This window comes from Ochotona curzoniae, unplaced genomic scaffold (genome assembly GCF_017591425.1).
Source record: "Ochotona curzoniae isolate NIBS_2020 unplaced genomic scaffold, NIBS_Ocur_1.0 contig_1014, whole genome shotgun sequence".
Taxonomy (NCBI): Eukaryota; Metazoa; Chordata; class Mammalia; order Lagomorpha; family Ochotonidae; genus Ochotona; species Ochotona curzoniae.
Genome location: NW_024464920.1, coordinates 10,564,829 through 10,585,484, shown reverse-complemented (window position 1 = coordinate 10,585,484; position 20,656 = coordinate 10,564,829). Strand labels below are relative to the sequence as shown.

At 48.6% G+C, this 20,656-nt stretch overlaps 1 protein-coding gene across 1 annotated transcript in view; it reads right to left on the bottom strand.

Moving 5' to 3' along the window:
• Positions 1-19,742, bottom strand: part of TMCC3 (transmembrane and coiled-coil domain family 3) — a 69,354-nt gene extending 49,612 nt beyond the window's left edge. Inside the window, exon 1 of the mRNA XM_040980763.1 lies at positions 19,535-19,742. Coding sequence (XP_040836697.1) covers positions 19,535-19,612 — 78 coding nt within the window. The 5' untranslated portion in view covers positions 19,613-19,742. The remainder of the gene's footprint in view (positions 1-19,534) is intronic.
• Between the last annotated feature and the right edge of the window lie 914 nt (positions 19,743-20,656).

Below are 20,656 nucleotides of genomic sequence, written 5' to 3'. Positions count from 1 at the left end.
CTGAAGATGCTTGCAACCACACTGCAGGACCATGGTCCATCCACAGGCCAGTTCTCCCCAGCCTGAGCTCTGATATGGACATCAGGGTCTGACACAGTCCTGGATACACAGTGAAGCATCAAGGACGAGGGTGGGATTACTGTGCAGACAGGGCCTAGCCTGAGTCAAACCAGCCATGCCTAAGATGACAGCCAGGGAGAAGTCTGAATGCTACAGTCCAGTGCTTCCTGCAGCTCCCTGTGGCTCACTGTCCCCTCCTCAGATCTGCAGCAAAATGAAGACAGAGTGTTTGGCAAAATTTATCATCACTATGATTCATTCATGTTCTTCTTTACAAAGGCAGCCCATCAAAATGTATGGTAATGTTCAAACGGAGACCTTCCTGCTACACTTCCCTTACCACCCTTGTTTAAAAGTTCCTTTAAAAAAAAAACTTGGTTTTTGAAAGACAGAGTTTCAGACAGAGATCTTCCATCTGCTAGTTCAGTTCCCAAATGCCTGCAATAGCTAGAGCTTGGCCAGGCTGAAGCCAAGAGCCCAGATCACTCAAGTCACCAATGTGAACAACAGGAATCCAACTACCTGGGCTGGCATTGGCTGCCACACTGGCATATCAGCAGCAGAGAGCTGGACTTGAAGCACGGAGTTACTGTAACTTCAAGCAGGCACTGCAACTGGGGTAATACGCATGCAAGTAGGGGTTTAACCCGCTGCACCACAATGTCTTGCCCTTGAAGTGCTTTTAAATTGTAGATGCTTATGTAAGTGCACTTTATCACAAACTATGTCTGTTTTAGAAAACATATCAAGATACAGATAAAGCCAGAGAATAAAATACGTACCATTCTTGTTGGCTGTGCTGAGTAGCCAGTGCCTACCTGTAGTTTTCTATGTCAATAGCCTAGATGTTCAGGCATTTCTACCTATGGGTTAGGGCAGAGGTTCTGGAATTCAAACCCACCTGAGCTCAAGTTCTTTTCACACAATGGCATGGTCTTGGACAAGCTATTTAACCTGAGTGTCAGTTCTTACCCATAAAAGAAGTGTATCTGCTTCTAGGTACTATGTGACAATTGTTTTAACACAAGTAGCATCGGCTTTATCACAGTGCTAGCTAGCACACTACACGTGGTAGCTTTATTTCTATCTGCACTAGCCACTTTTAAAACAAAACTTTGTTTTCCCTGTGTTATACAGCACACCTCTGGATTCCAAATGCTTGGATTCAACCAATCAAGAATCAAAAATGTGGGGAAAAGGAAAATAACACCTGTACTACGTGTGTCCAGACTTTTTTCTTCCTTATTACCAACCTCTAACTATTACATAGCATTTACATAACTATTTTCATAGCATTTACACTGTATTAGGTATTGTAATTGAGAGATGGTTTTAAAGTATGTAAGAGGGTGGGGACAGGCATTAGCTGAGCAGTCAGGATGCTCACAGCTCACATCCCACACCTGCGGTGCCTAGGAAGGATTCCTGGCTGTGGCTCCTGACTCCAGCTTCCTGCTACTGCAGGCGCTGGCAGGCAGTGGCAAAAGCCCAATTAACAGGATTTCTATCACCCTCATGGGAGACCTGATTGGAGTTTCTGGCTCCTGGTGTTCACCTGGCTCCCTTGCACCAGATGTTGTGGGTATGCGGGGAGTAAATCAGAAAAGTGGAGCTTTTCCTATCTTTTTTAATCATTTTTTTAAAATGAGAAATTTGTTTTTTAAAAAGTAGCAAAAATTCATTGCAATATTGACAAAAGGTTGACTAGTATTACAGGAAGGAAGAAGGAAAATGGGCGTCCTATTTCCTCGAGTATTTTCTGTGTTTTTTGGGGGATTCTGCAATCAAGTCAAAATAAATCTGTCTACCCATTTATTTAATCAGAACCATTTGGTTAATGCTTTGCCATAGGGCTTTTCCAGGCTCAGACATTTCATTGCCTTATAATTTTGGAGTCTGATGGCTTTGTGTGTACTTCCATAGGGCACTAACCTCAACCTTAAATTAAATCCCAACAACCAAAGCCACCACAAACTTAAGAAAATTAAAATCCACTGCGAGTTTAATAGGCTAGCTGCCCTAGAAAAACACCCAGGCTCATTTGAGGCCATTGTGTAAATAAACTAAGAAGTAATTATTTACTAACAAAGTAGCTGTAATTTCAGAAATGCTCAAAGCGTGAGCAAACAATCTCTGTATTCAGATTTAGTTATCTCTTTGTCTCTTAACAGAATGTGTGTTACCACTGAGGGGTCAGTCACAGACAAAATTACCACAAACACAACAAATTATTTCAAAAACAAGAGCTGAGAAGAGTCTACATTTAAAGAAAGCAACAGTCACGTAAAACTCTATTTCATTTTCAACTTATTCGAAGAAACCAAGGTCCTAAAATGCTTGTTGAAATGGTGAACTCGTGTGACTTGAAACAGCAACAAAGCAAGATCTCCCAATCGGAATCTTTCTTTAAAAAAGGAAGGTCTGCTTTAATAAAAAGTACTTTAAAAACTTTTGTATCCTGAGGTCACTCCAAATAGCTAGGGTGCTTGTCAAGTTTCTTCTCAATGACAGACTTTCTTAAGCTCAACAGGGCATAAGGGTGTACTTCCAGGTGGCACAAACAGGCCATGCTTTGGTGTACAGAGGCATCGTTACCACTGCTCTGTGATACATCAACGTTACCTCACTGAAGACACCTCTGGCTTCAACTCTGCCATGCACATGGCCCACAGCGAGTGTGTCTTAAGCACCCAGCACATGGCCAACTTCGGCTGCCCTGATCTGACACACAGGACTAACAATGTGCTTGTTAGAAAGCTTTCATCTCATGCAGTGTCTTTGCCCAGGAAAAGCACACTCACTCTACTGGTTACATGCTCTTGGGTCAGGTAATGAAATGTTACTAGATCCTCTCTGGGTATAGCCAATACTTTGAATCTCCCTGTACGTCTCAGGCACCAGTGAGAACAACGGACCTCTAGGAATCACAGCAAGTGCATGGATCTGACCTTAAAGAATGACAATTAGCAGACTCAGCTTGGTAGCCTAGCGGCTGGGGTCATCGCCTTGAACGCAAGTTCTAATCCTGGCGACCCTGCTTCCTGTCCAACTCTATACCTGTGGGCTAAGAAGGTAGTGGAGGATGGCTTTGGGATCCTCTACCTGCTTGGGAGACCATTGCAGCCACCTGGGGAGTAAATCAACGGATGAAAAATCTTCCTCTCTGCTGGTCCTCCTCTCTGTATATCTGACTTTCCAATAAAAAATAATAAATAAAACTTTTTAAAAAATGACAGAAAAAGAGAGAGAGAGGTCAGAGATCACATGCAGACAGACAATACAAAGCCTTTTGCCTCCAAATCTGCAGGCCTGAGATGGGCACCACAGAAACAGAAATGGCAGGGGAGACTGGCCTGCCGGCTTGCAGGTGGGGTGGGGTCACTGAGGCCGCAACACTGGGCCCTGCAGAGCAGTCAGCCTGAGTCCTGCTCGCTCTCTCCCCAGTAGCATGATGTGCTCAGGTTAATCAGAGGATTACTTAGGTGAAACACTTTTACAAATTGTGCAAGGGCAGGATTTTGTAATAATAAGTAGAACTTATTGAGAGGTACTATTTGGTTCAAAAGAAAACGGAAAGCCAATTGTCCTTACAAATCCACAGTCTCTTCCCTCTTTTCTGTCTTTCCTTACTGCAAATGATGCTGGAATCATGCCTGTTTCAAATGTCTACATCCATGAGCTCCAGTTTTCCAAAAAGCTCATTTCAAATCTCTGACGAAGGGGAGAGGCTGAGAGAAATAAACGCAAAATAAAGACACTGGCTTGCAACCTTCTGAGATTCAATCATTGTTAAAAGTTGCAGAAAAAAATGTAAACTCATAAAAATAAAAGCCTGATGCATATAACCAACAGCGTATTTTTTTAAGATTTATTTATTTTTTACTGGAAAGTCAGACATACTGAGAGGAGAGACAAAGATCTTCCATCTGATGATTCACTCCCCAAGAGGCTGTGACTGCTAGAGCTGCGCGGATCCAAAGCCAGGAGTCTCCCACGTGGGTGCAGGGTCCCAAGGCTTTCAGGGCATCCTCAACTACTTTCCCAGGTCACAAGCAGGGAGCTGGATGGAAAGCAGGGCTGCTGCGATTAGAACTGATGCCTATATGGGATCCCAGTGTGTGCAAGGCAAGGACTTTAACCACAAGGATACCGGATACCGGGCCAGGCCTGCAAGAGAGTATTTTTACAGAAAGGTAACTGCAAATAGTAACAAATGTTAGGGCAATGATCAATACATCTCAGAGAGAATCAAGCAATTCTAACTCGTTCTAAGACTCACATAAAAAAAATAATAAATCACACTACATGTATTAGGAGAACATGGTTTTGTCAAGTGCTTCAAGTCCAAAGGCCATTATTCTGAGAATGACACAAAACGGCAAGCCACAGAGCGCTTTAACCTCTTTAGAACACAGTGTGGTTAACATTTATGCAGAACCTACTAGCTTTCTGCTCAGCACACAGAAACATAATTAAGTCAGCATGATAGGCAGAATCCTAAAATGACCCACAAGTTATGATCTCCTCTCCACGGCTAATAGCGAGATTTGCAAGCCCAATGGCACTTGACTCCCACTACTGTTACAACAGCAAAGGGATTTTGCGCACACAGCTGAGGTCCTCCTCATAGCCTGGTGTATTCAAGTGAGGCACAGGATGGGCTGACTCTGGCTTGGCCTAGGTGCTGCGTGGCTGCCTTGATGTTGCCTGAGCAAACACCCAGAGAACTGAAGACACTCCTTGGCCTCAGACGAGACTGCAGGACTAGCTGCGCCTGACCTTCAGGGTGATAAAGCCTGAGTTACCGCTACATGTAAGCTGCACCTCGCCATGGGAAACAATAAAAGGGGAGGGAGCACTTTGCACAGGGGCCAAGCTGTAGAAGTTTGTTACCACCTAATCACGCATAAACAAACTGGGAAAAGCAGCTTTTCATTCAGAGGGGGGAAAATCCCATAAATTAATGGAAAAGATCAACAATCTAATAACCAGAACATATAAATGAATGGTCATGAACACAGGCGACTAAAAATTGGATTAATCAGTTGTACTACATTTAAGATGACACCATCATGAAAAGCTGAGTGAGGGGTATTCAGGACATCTCTATACTATCTTCTGCAACTTCCTTTAGATCTTTACTTCAAAACCAAAGTTCGTAATCATGACCAACCTCACTTGTAACAGGAAAAAGTCAAATTAAAATGAGCCACCAGGATGAGCATTTGACCTAGTGGTTAAGACACTAGTTGAGATGCCCAGAGCCCATATTGGTGCACCTGGGTTCAATATTCACCTCCAACATCTGACTCCAGCTTCCTCCAAACAGACCCAAGGAGGCAGGAGAGCTGGCTCAGGCCGTTGGGCTCCTTCCAGCTCACAGATTAAAACCCACACTGGGTTCAGTGATCAGCTTTGGTTGGGCTCTGGCTTGGTTCCAGTCACAGCCATTGCAGACATTTTGCAAGTCAATCAGCAGATGGAAGCTCTTAGTCTCTAGCCCTCTAATAAACTTTTTGTTATGTTACTTTTTCTTCCTCTTTCTTTACTTGCCATGACATGATACTTTTATAGAACATGAATTTAAGCCTGTTACTGGGACATGCATGATCATGCTATTGTATAACTTGGAAAAAAGTAGGGATCGGTAACATGAGTCAATGGGCTAATCTTCCACCTGCAAGCACCGGCATCACACACAGGCACCAGTTCATCTCCATGTGGGTACCTGTTCATATCATGGCTGGTCCACTTCCCATCTAGCTTCCTGCTTGTGGCCTGGGGAGGCAGTGGAGGAGAGTTCAAAGTTGGGACCCTCCACCTATGTGAAAGACTTGGAAGAGGCACCTGGCTTCAGATAGGCTCAGCTCCAGCCACTGCAGGGAGTGAACCAGTGGATGGTAGATCTTTCTCTCTGTCTCTCCTTTTTCCCATAAATCTGCCTTTCTAATAACAAAAATAAATAAATCTTAAAAAAAATAAGAGAAGACTACAGAGTGAGAGGAAGGGAAGATAGGAGAGGTTCCTCTAAGCCTCTAAACATGTGCCATCAAAAATGTCAATGCCAATGGTTATTTTCTCAGTAAAGTTGTAAAAAAAGAAAATAAAAGTAAATACAAACAGCCACGAATTTTCACATATCAGAATGGCAAGAATAAAAAAGTTTGGTAAAGCTCCCTGCTGTGATCTGGGAAAGCAGTGGATGACAGCCACGGCCTTGGGATCCTGCACACCCATGGGAGACCCGAAGGAAACTCGTGGCCTCAGATTGGCTTATCGCTGGCAACTGCGCCCATTTGAAGTGAACCAGCAGATGGCAGAGCAATGGCTCTTTCTGTAAATCTGCCTTTCAAATAAAAATACATTTTTTTCCCAAAAACTTGGTAATATATTGTGTCAGAAGGGAAAGGGACATGAGATGAGACATGTACATATATTACCAATGTGTGTATAAACAGTTACACCCAACAAAACAGCAGTTTTGACCATTGTTACACCTAGTTCCTAGTGTGTGACTTGGGCTGCGCACAGGTGATGTTAAAATGTACATGAACTTTGGCTGAGCCATCCTGCATCAAGGATTTGGCCTGTTTACATTTGTCATGTATGCAAACACAAGGCCATCCAAGTCGCACAATAATAATCCAAATCTATAATAACCAAAAAGCTGAGAACAACTGGTATATACGTCCTTGATTAAGCAAATGCTGGATGAGTTCTGGAATACTGTGCAGCCATGAAAACAAGGACAATTAATCTGTATTGATGGGGATCAAGGACAGAATGTGCCTTCCTGCTTTTCAAGCCCCATCCTGCGATTTCCCAACATGCTCACATACTCTCATTTGGTCAGCAGTTATAAAACCCCACCTAGGTACAGGCTACAGGGCTGCAGGGCTCCCTGGGAGAGAGGATGGGACAGGTGCCCACAGGTGCTGGAGGCAGGCATGGGAGTCCCCAGAGGAAGAGACCGTGGAACTGGAGCGCATGGAGGGTCAACAGAGACAGGAGACACTGTGTGCACCTGTGTGGCTGAGATTCTGTCTTGCTAATGAGAAGTAAGACAGTGACAAGCCACTCTCCAGTGTACACACTGCATGTAAAAGCAGAGGAGTGATCAAGCTGAGGAAGTTCCTGTCTGGGGCCCATCTCTGATTTTATTAGAGAGCAATCAGCTGAGCCACCCAGGATGCACCCCACCTCTGCCCATGCCCAGTTTCACACATGTAAACTGGCACAGCTTGAGCCATGCCATCTTATGGGGTAGAACCAAAGACTAAACTTTGGGCTTGGTGTCTAGTGCAGTGATAAAGACACCACTTGGGAACCCACATCCCGCATCGGAAGGACTGAGAGCGAGTTCTGCCTGGGCGTGGGCTGGGAGCTTCCAGCTGCTGTACGCTCTGGGAGGCAACAGGTGACGGCTCAAGCACTTAGGTTTTTTTTGCCACATGGACTGAGCTCTGGGCTCCTGGCTCTGACCTGCCTCAGAGCAGACTGTTGCTGGTGTTTAAGCAGTCAACTGACAGATCTGCCTCTCCATTAAACACAAATGAAAAGCCCAACAAAAGCAATGATATTCTTCCAAGCCCCCTCACCCAAAGACTGACCAGCCCCACTCCGCAGCGGCTGGCCAGGCTTCTGTGAATCTGCTCCCTTTCAGCAGCTCTTCACCCAACGCTTAGGAGCTGAATCAAAGCAGCCAATGATGCAACTGCAGTTTTTCAGTCCTCAGTGCAACTGAACCAGGCTTTGGAGCACTTTGTCTGATGCCAACACACAGGCCGAACAGCTTTCGCTGAATTGGCTTCTGATTACCAGATAAAATCTATGCTAGCTCATGATTCACTCAGAGGCCACCTGTTCCAATGTGTGGGCCTAAAATAGTTGAGGTCTTTGGGATGATCATCTTTCTTTCGGGTCTCCCACTGAGTGTAGAGTCCCAAGGCTTTGGGCCGTCCTCGGCTGCTTTCCCAGACTGTAAGCAGGGAGCTAGATGGGAAGGGGAGGTGCCAGGATTGGAACCAGCACCCACCTGGCTAACACGCCAGGCCCGACTGCAACACCTTGACAAAGCCAGGGCAAAGGGACTTCTGGTTCCCCACAATTGCATACCCTGGAATAAACATCTAAGTAATGAAGAGTTCAGGATGGGTATGATTTATTTTAGGATGTATGATCTATTTTGGGAGAAGTGCTTAGATCCAAGTTTCTGCGAAAGGCTGCAGCTCAAAGTTCCATTGAACCAGGGAGCCTCCAACTCAGGAAAGCACAGAGCTGATGTTTCCATCCTCTCTAGCTTGTTCCAAAGCATTTCTTTCACCCAGACTGATTAACCCCAGGGCTTCCACGGCCCTGGTTTCTCTCAGGTCTTCACCCAGCTAAGAAGCGATAAATGATGCATGGCCTGGCGCCGGCAGCACCCACTCCCACACTCCTCCAGGTGTCCCCACTGCCTTTCCGGCAGGCCTCTGTACCCACATTCCATCTCACTTGAGGTGCACAGGATTTAAGCTGGATTATAGGAAACACCTATACAAAAACGACACACAGCAGAAACTCCTCTGAATATGGACTTTTTTCTGGGCTAGCGATGTGCGACCTGCCACTCCACTTTGCTCTCAGGATGCCTAGTGGTGCCAGCAGCAGCAAGTCAGCTCCAAGGCAGCCACAGGGGGTCACCAGGAGAACCAACGGTCACTCTTCAAGTGCTGTCACAAAGCTATGGGGGTCGGTGGGTGAGGCAGATCAACAGCATTTTATTCTTTTATGGTTTATTTGAAAGTCAGATTATGAGAGAGACAGAGACAGATCTCTCATCGCTGGGTCACTTCCCTAATGGCCACAGTAGCTGGGACTGAGCCAAGCCAAAGCTAGGAGCCTGGAACCCCATTCGGGTCTCCACATGGCTGCAGGGGCCCAAGCACTTGGGCCATCTTTCACTGCTTTCCAGGCATATTAGCAGAGAACTAGATTAGAAACGGAGAAGCCAGAACTCAAGCAAATGTCCTAACAGAAGATGCCAGTGTCCCAGGTGGTGGTTTAACCTACCATACCACAATACCACCTTAAGTTCATTTTGACTTTCAACTAAATCCAACATAACATCAAAATACTGTTACATTGAAAAAAAAAAAAGTTAATACACCTCACTGAGCCTCACAGCTGAGCCAAGTCTACCTTAAACGTGCTCCAAGCACATCTAGTAGCCCATGGACAGGCAAAGTGACACAAAGCATTGCTGATTTTATATCCAAGTTTGGAATATCACACATCATTTGTTGAAGATTGTACTGAATGTGAATCACAGAACAGTTCAATGGGACACTCTTGTAGCACTGAAAGCAAAGGACTACCTATGCGTGTAAGCACACACGCACACACTTTAAAATCAGGCCAAGATTAATCAACAATAATGAAAGAAAGCCAGCACTGTGGCATAGCCAGTTAAGCCACTGCCTGTGATGCCAGTATCTCATATGGGATCCAGTTTGAGTTCCAGCTACTCTACTTCCAACCCAGCACCCTACCAATGGCCTAGGAAAGCAACAGAAGAGAGCCCAAAGACGTGGGCTTCTGCATCCATGTGGGAGACCTGGAAGAAGCTACTCACCCCTGGCCCCTGGCCTTGACCTGGCCATACCTTGGTCAATGTGGAATTTGGGGAGTAAACTGGCCAATGGAAGATCTCTGTCTCTCATTAACTGAACTTTCAAATACCTAAAATACGTCTTTAAAAATATAATAGAGGAAAGCCAAGGGCTAGTGTTGTGACAAAAGTTTAGCTGCCATCCGCCATGCCAGCAACCCATATGAATCTTGGTTACTCCACTTCCAATCCAGTTCCTTGCTAACGCACCTGGGAAAATAGTAGAAGATGGGCCAAGTCCTTCAGCCCCTGTACCCACATAGGAGACCTGTACGCAGGCCCAACTACAGCTGCTGCAGCCAGGTGGGGAGGAAATCATTGGATGAAGGATCTCACCCCTCTCTCTCTGACTTTCAAATAAATAAATAAATAAGTCTTAGAAAAGAAAGCCACTAGGCTAAAAAAGAGGAAAGACAACGAACCATTAAATTTCACTCGGTTCAGCTGGAAATCAGGTCTGAATTTCCTCTTGGCCAAAAGAAAAAGGCAAACAATCCTATAACTAGAGTTTTCATAATCCATGAAGCGGGGGTGATGGTCCTAAAAATAAGTATTTGACAAACAAATGAGGAGGGATAAGACATTAACACTAGCGTCCCCCTAAGTGATTCCAAATACGACAAAAGCAGTAAGCACACAGAATCATAACAAGTAAGCTACTCCCTTTCCTCCTCATCCAATCCAGCGCATTCGGTCCAGGAAAGTCTCTGGCTCTAACGCGCTCTCATCATTCCCCCAAATAGTAACACAGGTCCTTTAAAAATAAGTCCAAGTCTTAACAAGTGAACTGTCTTGGCAATATTAAATAATAGTACAGGTGGAAGGAAGCTGTGCGTAGGAGGTGCGGGAGTGAATGAAGTTTGGGAGACTCTGGCGGACCAGGAGTGACTCAACTTCAGAACAGATGCTATGCCCACAGAGGGCATCCTAGCACCACTCGGCAGGGTGGACATTCAAGTCTGGTGTCAGAGTTCTCACCCTTAACTCTGCTTTGTTCCTCTACAAAAGAGATAAGGTATGAGGCAAGTAGGACACCATCAATGCAAAGGTAGTTGAGCGACACTGGAGAGGCCAGTGGCTGCCTGTGACTGGGGAGGTGGTGATGGAGGAGCATCCCAGACATTGGAGTAGTACGGGAGAGCTGGGGAGGCTTGAGACAACGAATCAAGTTTGACATGTGGACATTGAGGTGCCTGTGGCACTTCTTCACGGAAAAGTCCTGTTCCGAGTACTTTCGGACTGTTTCGGACTTTCAAGGCTATGCGCAAGGTGGAAGTCACACATTTGACTTTAAGTGAAGGGTTGCAGTTAAAATGCAGGCACACTGCACATGCCATTTTTATTAAAGTAACTCTGCTATGAACATAAGAGACACAAATCAACGTCATGTTTAGACGTGGGTTCTATCTCCAAGACACTGGAATATACAAGTATTCACTTTTTACAAATATGAAATCAAAACACTCCTGTCCCCAGAGACTCCCTTCCAGTAAAGGACACTCAACTTGCATACTCAAAACACGTGGTGCCAGAAAATGCTATGAATGAGACTTACATGGACAGACAGCTGCAAAGGTGGGCTGGTGTGGGGGCCTAGGTGAAGTACACGCACGACGCAGACCACAGCTTACACAGCTGCACTCCTTCCACCCAACAGCCTACCCTTCCTGGCCACTGAAAGGTCAAGACAAGAATGAACCCATTTCACAAAACTGTACAGAAAAAACCAAGACACTAAAAGGGACCCTAGGAAAGATGTTTCTGGAAGCAGCAAATAATTCAGTATAGCAATACAGTTTGAGATACGATGTGGCACCCCCTTCTCTCTCTCTCTCTCTCCAGTACCTGGAATTCAGAAAGACTAACACCAAATCATTCAGTTACACCTTTTCCCTAGAAAATTCAAATTTTTTTTTACTTATTTGAGTCCTTACTGCCTTACTCCCTAAGTGCCTGCAACAGCTGGAGCAGAGCTAGGACATGACCCAGGTCTCGTGTGTTGGCAGGGACCCAGGAACCCGAGCCATCACGTAGTCTTCCTCATGTGTGCTTTATAAGAAGCTGGAATCAGACGGCATACCTGCACTTGAACCCAAGCACACCAATATGGAATATGGACATCAACTGTCATACCAAATGCCTGCTCCTCAAAAACCTTCAAATCTTTCACCAATTATTGTTTGGTAACCAAAAGATTGAAAGTAATCTTAGATTCTCATATTATCTAGTCTGATATGCTTAACCCATTAAAACTTAATAACTGAGTTTGTATTTATAAATATTTTAAAGAATTGTCTTATAGGACAGAGGAGAGCATAGTTTAGGCCCAATCAATCTGCATTAATTGCAATAATTTTACTGGCTAAAGTCTGGCTGATATTCTTTTTTCTGTAAAATTGTGGCAGACATTTTTAAATGTTTTTTTATTTTAAAGTCAGAAAAAAAAAAGAGAAAGAGCTAGAGAATTTCCTCTCACTGGTTCACTCCCCAGATGACTGCAATAGCTGCCAGCCGCAGCCAGAAGCCAGGAGCTTCATCTGGTTCTCTCATGTGGGGGGCAGGGATGTGAGTACGTGAGCCATTACCTGCGTATTAGCAGGAAGCTGGGGTGGGAGTGGAGGTGGGACTTAAACTCAAAAGCTCGGTATGAGACGTGGACATCCCAACGGGTGGCTTACCCAGCTGCACCACAACACTCACCCCTTTTTCCTACTCCTGGAATGTCTGGAATTAATGCTTAAACTCCCTTCCAATTAACATGTTAACAACTTTGGGTCTAGCTTTCCAATGTTCTGCCTCAGGTGGGAGAAGCAAAGCCATGACCCCACAGACAGTCTGGGAATGGTCACTGAGCTGTTTCCAAGCTGCTCTCCACTGCTCTTCGTGATGTTTTTGGTTGGCAGTCGGCTCCAACAGCTTAGAGCTGAAGCAGATAGAAGATGACAACCAGCTATTTACCATGCAGCTTCCTAAGGGGGACCTAACCTAAATGGGATGGGATCCTAAATGGGATCTGATCCCTGGAGAAAAGACAAAAGGCCGGAAGCCAAAGCTGTGTTCTCCACGACCACACCTCCTACTCCCTCCCAGCCGAGCAGCAGTGGAGACCTTGGCTGGTGCTGGCACAAAACAGTGCCTTCTGCACCTACGCCACTCCTCAATTCTGGGCACTGTTCTTGCACAAAGGCAATTTCAGCAACTTGTCTCAGGGTAACCTATGGAGAGACTCCACAGAGGCGGCCAACTCAGACCTGGCCCTCTTAGCCACTAGAGCGAGCTCCTCCCGCGTGTGTGTCGGACTGCAGGGGAGACCTGAGGAATGAGGGACTTCACAGGAAACCATCCAGTGACTGACTGTGTGCCCCAGGACAGCAGTAGGCTGGTCATGGGGCTACTGAGAAGACCTGAGGCTGCAGGCATTCTGAACTCACAGCCTCAGATAAGATGAGCTCTGCCTATGGAGATCAGGTGTCAGGCAAACACTCTCCGGTTCCTCAAGGGCTCTAAGTCATGAGCTTATTGACCAGTCTTTAAGATTTCCTAAACTACCTGTAAAATTCTTATAGCTGGGGTGTTACACACACACACACACACACACACACACACACACACGCACACTCATCAGACTGGAGGCAGTGCTGTGGCACAGCACCAGCATCCCACTTCAGAGCACTGATCCAAGTCCTCACTACTCCATTCCCAACTCAGCTTCCTGCTAATGCATCTGGCAAGGCAGAGGTCGTCCAAAAACTTGGGCCCCTGCCACTCACGTGGGAGACCATGAGGGAGTTCCTGCCTCCATTTTGGTCTGATCCAAATCTGGCTGTGAACAGCCATTCCGGGAGTGAAGGTGAAGATGGAAGACCTCTCGGTCTCTCCAACTCTACCTTTCAAATAGATGAACCTTTCAAATAACAATAGTTGAAACACTATGATTTGTAGCATCCATTCAAATGTTTATTGGGACATACAACATGAAAAAAACTGACAAAATGTGTGGTACAAGAACTAGTGTGACCCATTTGGGAAGGTGCCCTGTGAAAGCTGAACCCTTGGGCCCAGCACAGCCACTAACTCATTAAATCCTTACCTCGCACACATCGGGATCCCATATCTGCACCAGTTCATGTCCAAGCTACTCCACTTCCCATCCAGCTCCTGCCTGTGGCCTGGGAAAGCAGCCGAGGACGGCCCAAAGCTTTGGGACCCTGCACCCACACGGGAGACCTGAAAGAAGCTCCTGGCTCCTGGTTTCAGAACAGCTCAGTTCTGGCCTTTGCGACCACTTGAGGAGTGAATCAGCAGATGGAAGAACTTTCTCTCTGTCTCTCTTTCTCTCTGCAAATCTGATTTTCCAACAAAAATAAATAAAATCTTAAAAAAAAAAATCTGAATACCTCTAGCGCAGAGTACCCATATGGCCTACCAATACGTGGCTACTCTCAATACTCACCACAGAGTGAGAGGGAGTGGGTTACACATCTGGCTCTGGTGTTAGGACTGGGTCCAAATCCCAGCATCATTTTCTACTTGCTGCCAAGGGCTTGGCCAAATCATTAACCAGGCTGGACCTTAACCTTCCCATCCATACCACGTAAGTGTAAGTAGCACATGTGAGGATTAAGGAGATAATGGGTGTCAAGTGTGTAACGTCACCTGGTAGAGGAAGCAGCTGTACACATGGACGATTAGATTACTACTGCGTTCTTCTCACTTAAAGTGCTTTTTGCCTTCTTACACTGAAGCAATCCATAATACACCGTTTCCCTGCAGGCAGCATTGTCTCCAGTGGACGCAAGCGGCTGAATTAGACACACACTGTACATCCCGAGGTGCCTCTGCCAAGGCCTGAGAAGTCCTCCTTCTGATTCACTGCACGGTGATTCATGCCTCTCTTCCTTTTCTCTCACCACCTCCCTCCACCGAAAACACAACAAAGAAACAGGAGGGCTCAAGTCTGCAGATGCTCGTGAAGTCAGGAGGTGGGCCCTATCCAGAGAGGCCAAGGCTGCTTCCAGTGCCTTGCAGCAGCCCCAGACATTCAGGTAGAGGGTCTGTGGTGAAACACTTCTTGGGATCCAGCCTTGTGCCTTGTGACAGCGGCCCTGCCGCTCCACATCGATGCCACAGGCGGTATGCCGCTGGCGGCTGGCAAGTCCGCCTCCTCCGCAGGAAGAACCAGCGAGTACACAGCAAAGCACGGCTTACAGAACACACACCCCCACGGATCTACTGGCTTTGGTGTAAGAGAAAATCAGCTGGGGAGACTCCCCATGTTTTACAGACGCTTTAATGAACTCTCCAGAATCATACAAATCACTCTCCACAGCGTTCACAAATGAGCCAGTTGACAAATTCACACGGTCTGTTTGCACTTGCCCGCTGCCCTGCCTGGGGAGTAAGCATGCAGTCATTAACCTATGACTGTGCTGCCCGACCAGTCCTTCTGCAAGGGGGGCCGTGCATCCTCTTCTCCCTGACAGCTCAGGGCCATTACTCATTGCACAACTGTGGACCTGCCTGCAAACCCTTCGACACTTAAAGACCTACTCCAGTTGGCACTCACGCACGAGCCCAGGCTTTATTTCAGATGTTGGAGACATTTTTCCTTTTGACCATCATTTACTTTTGTAAAAGAGGATGATGCCTGGGACTCTCTGCCCCCTTCAGTATATCCAGGATACACTCACTGGATATTAAGCTTCCAGAGAGACCACTAACTCTGAGGATAGCAGATGCACGTAAGTTGAACAAAAGATAACTTGAACAAATGAAGCCTCCAGCCCTCAAAGTGCCAGTGTCTGCCTACAAACACTTGCAAACAAAAAAACACAGAAGAAACCAATATGCGAGCAACATGGAAGTACAAAATGCCCGAAAAGCCCACACTTTCCACATTTCTAAGCTTATAAAATAATAATAAAAGGTCACTACCTACTGAGTTCCTTGTGTGCACCTGGCATCGAGTTCAACACTTCAGACACTAGTGAGCTCACCCTTTGCAATGGCCCTAAAAGCGTAGAAGGTTTAGAGGGATTGCAGGGTCTGAGGTCACACCTGCAGCAGCAACACTAGCGTGAGACCAACCTGCCGAGCACTGACTAATCAGAGCGCTCCTAGGGAAACAATCTGGTCCCTGAATGTGGGCTGAAATGGAGTTAGTACTTGTCTCAGGTGCGGGACTATGAGAGGACATGGGAGGAGGGCACCAATTCCCCAGCAACGTCAAAGACCCAAGGATGTTGTTGGCAGGCAGATAGGAGAGGAAGGAACTCAATGAAGATCAGCAGCTCCGATTGGTGGTGGCACAAAAGAACAAGGGGGAAGTGATGCCCCTGATACGGGGTAAGGACGACTAGCATCGGAGCATACACCCTCCGACTTGAGACTCAGAACCACTAGAGAAGACAGGATCACACCCACGTGTGCCCTGTCCATGGTGCCCAAGCACACTGGACACGTGGTTCTGACCTGCATCAAGCTGTGCACAACTACACCTGGCAGCCAGCAGAGGAATGTGGGAACACTTCAAAAAAACACCAACAAAATCTGATAAACCCAATGAGTGGTTAACAAAAGCCAGCCACTGTATTGGAAGGGGACTGCTCACAATCTTAAAAAGTATAGGTTTTCACTATCTAGGGCATGGGGAAAAATAGGATTCTAATTATGCATGTTCTTTTTTTTAAAGACAGATTCTGGGTGCCAAAGTTAACAAGCACCTTTTCTGAGTTATACAAAGACAAAGCCTAAGAATGTGAATGATCCAGACTTGTCAGCTTAGAGACAATCGCAGAACTCATTAGTTACGTCCTGGGTGGTGGGGAGGGAAATCTAGGTTAGTCCACCTGGCTGTAAAAACAGACTTGTGCACTGTTCAAGTAGTACACTGGCTCATTATTATTCCAGCCTCAAAGGCTTAAATAAACCCAGCAAGAGAGAGATGTGTTTCTCCTGTTATCTCAGCAGGGTATCAGTTGAGAATTAAAGACACTGACCGTTCAATTACCAGGAACTTGGTATCATTGTCTCAGCCCCTTCCTTGGAGGAATCTACATCCCAGGAAGTTTAATCAGCTCTTCCCAGGCACCCCTCATTAGCAGTTTTACCAGAGCTGATTTGCTAAACGTGTGCACAGAGGGTTCCTTTTAAATCCTGTCCTAGGGCTCAGCACTGGGGCTCAGCAGTCTGTCATGGCTTGCCACACCAGCATTCCACCCAAGGGGGGGGGGAGGGGGGCTGGTCTGAGGCTGCTCTGCTTTTAATGATGGCCCCTAACGCAAGCAAAGAGGCCCAAGGGGTTGGGCTCCAGAAAGCACTCAGAAAGCCCAGATGGGAGTCCCTGGCTCCAGGCTTTGGCCTGGCCCAGCCCCAGCCACTGCAGCCACTTGGGGAACGAATCAACAAGTGGAAGATCTCTTTGTCTCTGTGCCACTTTGCCTTTCAAACAAATAATTTTTTTAAAAAGCCCTACTATCACTTCACATTTTCCTTTTTGCATCACATGCTCCCTGGAGCTACGGACTTTTAAAAATTATTATTAGAAAGTCAGATAGACACAGAGGAGGACAGGCAGAGGAAGACCTTCCGTCCGATGAGTCACTCCACAAGTGGCCACAACCGCTGGAGCTGCACCAATCCAAAGCCAGGAGCCAGGAGCCTTTTCCGGGTCTCGCACACAGGTGCGAGGGCTCTGGGCCATTCCTGATGGCTTTCCGAGGCCACAGGCAGGAAGCTGTATGGGAAATAGGGCTGCCGAGACATGAACTGGCGCCCATTTAGGATCTCAGTGCATGCAAGATGAGGATTTTAGTTACTAGGCTACCACAGTGGGACCCTCAGTAGACTTTTAAAAGAAACACACCCCTTTCACCTTGGGGCATTTTGCTACAGAGTATGGGGATGGGAAATGCAACAGGGGCAAGCAGAAGCTCTGTCTGCAGCCAAGTTACCTGTTTGCGTCATCCCTTTCCAGTTGAGCAGCTGACACCCAACTTGATCACCACCATCCAACGGGTTAGGAGGAGCGAGTTTTGGAAAGCTGTGTGAGTTCTGCCACAACACATAAATGAGCTCACTGCGTCATCCATCTCTCAGCAATTCCCAGGCTCTTGGCTAAGACAGCTCATCCCACCTCGACCCAGGACCCTGACTGGCCACATTTTCTGTCTGAAATTTCTTCTGCCCCTGGCATCATTAACCCTACCACACCTCCACGCCCCCCACCCAATGAAAAGCGCATTACACAAAGACCTTTTTCTCAGCTAGCTGTGTTAACGCACAGTCCCCTGTGAAGTCTAACTAGGGATAACTAAATAAATGTCTGTATTGGTTTCTTCTAAATGATGTTGCTGGTGATTTTCATTACAAGTTGTTGATGAAACTTAAAAATTTTATTTTTCATCGGCTTGGAAGGCAGAGTGACCAAAACTGAGCGAGTCAGACCTCCACCTTCTGCGACATTTGAGGGGGAAAAGGAGCAGAAGCCAGAAGCGCAGACTTGCATTAGGGTCTCCAATGACGGTGGCAGGGAGCCGAGCACCGGGCCTTCACCGGCTGCCTCCCCACACACATCAGCTGATGTGAAGCAGAGCCCTGGGACTTAAACTGGCGTCCTAAGCGGCCATGTAACCCGCTGTGCTACAACATCCATCTCCTAAACTCTGAAAGAAGTGCAAAGAGAATGGGGAAATGAGTGGGAGAGGAGAGCACTAAATATATTCAACCTGCAAAAACACATCATTCTTTAAAAACGAACAGATGCAAGAGGCACACACGGGAGACACGAGGGAAGTGTGCCCCGGTTTCTGATGTCATTGGCAGGGCAACTGATTACCACTTGGAACTAAAACGGACATCCAAATACTGCACGTCCAGTCGCTGGGGATGCGGTTCACATGCGCCTCGCGATCCTGCAGGTGGCAAGGCAGAGCAGCCAGCCTGCCCTGCCCTCCGGCACCTCACTCGTGGAGACTGACACACACACACCTCCCCAGCCCGGGCACGAGGGAGCGGGCGCGCCTGGCAGAGCGGAGAACAGCTGCAAGTCCGTCTGGTCCAAACGCCTTCAAGGCACCTCACTTCGCCAAGGGCGGCCAGGCGGGGAGGGCAGAGGTATCCCGGGAGACGCGGCCTCCGTCACTACACCGAAGCACTCACTACAGTACGGCAGCTTGCTCAGAAGAGCTATTTTCGCCCACAGCCAAAATCTGCAACAGCAAATTACGACTGCAAACAATGGCGAGGGCCCCCGCTCAGCACGGCTCCAAACTCGGGGAAGGCGGCACCGAGACTCTCGACTTTTCACTGAAGCAGAACCGCCTCCAGCGCTCCGGCCGCTTAGAGCGCGCGCCTCGGGTCACCGGAGGGCTGGCTGGAGGGACCCGGCGGTGACCGGGGCGGCCGGGACGCGGACGCCAACACGAGCGCTGGGGGGTGGGAGGGATGCCGGGCGTCCAGCGCCGCGCGGCGGGCGCTCCCTGGCGGGGAGGAGCGCGGGGCGCCGGCCGTCGGGGAGAGCCGGCCCGGGACCGAGGGGGCGGCCTGAGGGCAGGGGCGCGGCGGGGAGCCTCGGCTCGGGCACCCCGCACCCCGGCGACGCAGGCCCCTTCGCCGCCAGCCCCCTTCCCCAGCCGCTCGCTTCCTTCTGAATCGGGGGTTGAGGGGAGCCCGCCGCGCCGGCGACAGGGCAGGCAGGCGGGCAGGCGGGCGGCACGCCGCGCGCGGGGCAGTCAGTGGCCGCCTCGCCCCGCGGAGCCGGCGGACCGAGCTCCCGCTGCCGCCTCGAGCGCACCTTCCCACCGCCCGTCCGCCCGTCTCTCTCACCCGGCTCTTGCTGCGGTGCTGACGGCCGGGGTCCGAGTAAGTCCGGTCCACGGTGAGCGCCGTGTCGCTGCCCGGCATCTCGGCGCTCGGGCCAGTAACTTTGCCGCCTCGCGAGCCGCGGGCCGTGCTCGGGCCGGCCCCGCGGAGCCGCGGCCGAGGGGGCGGCGCGGGCGGCTGCAGCTGCTGCCGACACCCGCGCGGCCGCCCTGCACCGCCGCCGCCGGGCGGAGGGAGGCGGGCCCGGCCGCCCGAGTCCCCGCCCCTGCCCGCGCCCCGCCTCGGCCGCGCACCCGGGCCCCGCCGCCCGCCCGGCCCTGCCTCGGGGGCCGGCTCCCTGCCGCCCGCCCGGCCCTGCCTCATCCCGGCCGCCCAGCCCTGCCTCATCCCGGCCGCCCGCCCAGCCCTGCCGCCCGCCCAGCCCTGCCTCATCCCGGCCGCCCAGCCCTGCCTCAGCGGCCCGGCTCTCCGCCTTCACGCGAGCACCGCCCGCTTTCTCCTCAAACCCCGGCGACCTCTGTACTATCTGTGGACTTTAACTGTTCGTCGTACAAACATGGCTTTGAGGCGCACACAGTAGTAGCGCTTGTAGTAAAGGCTTCCTTTTTAGGTTATCTTCATGCAACAGGCTACCACCGACCAGATGCAGGGCTAGGCACCAAAGGTTTCAAAAGAGGAGGGGGATTTTCGCCTCCTTATACCTGAACTTCCACCAGGATCCTACTGTGTTATTTTAATTTTCCACCTCTGATTCACCTCTGCGCCGTTAAACGACTTTCAAGTCAGGACATGGCTTTTTGAATTGAAAGAGTGGGTCTGTGCGGCAAGGAACTGGAGAAAGGACTGGGGGGGGGGGGAGGAAGATGCAGTATCAATGCCTGAAACCACAATTCCAAACACCTGTTTGGCTATGCAGACTGTTGTGGTGTTTGAAATGCAAGCTGTTGGGAGACGGGATCCACAATCAGCTTTGCATCCGCCCAGAGGGAGAGATTTCCTCTGCAATCCCCTTCATAGTGGATGTGGGGGAAGGTCCGGCAGATTGAAACAAAACAAAACAAACAAACCAAACAACAAACCCTGGACATAACACAGAGGTGTTTGGAAAGTTTCAAGTCATCCAGT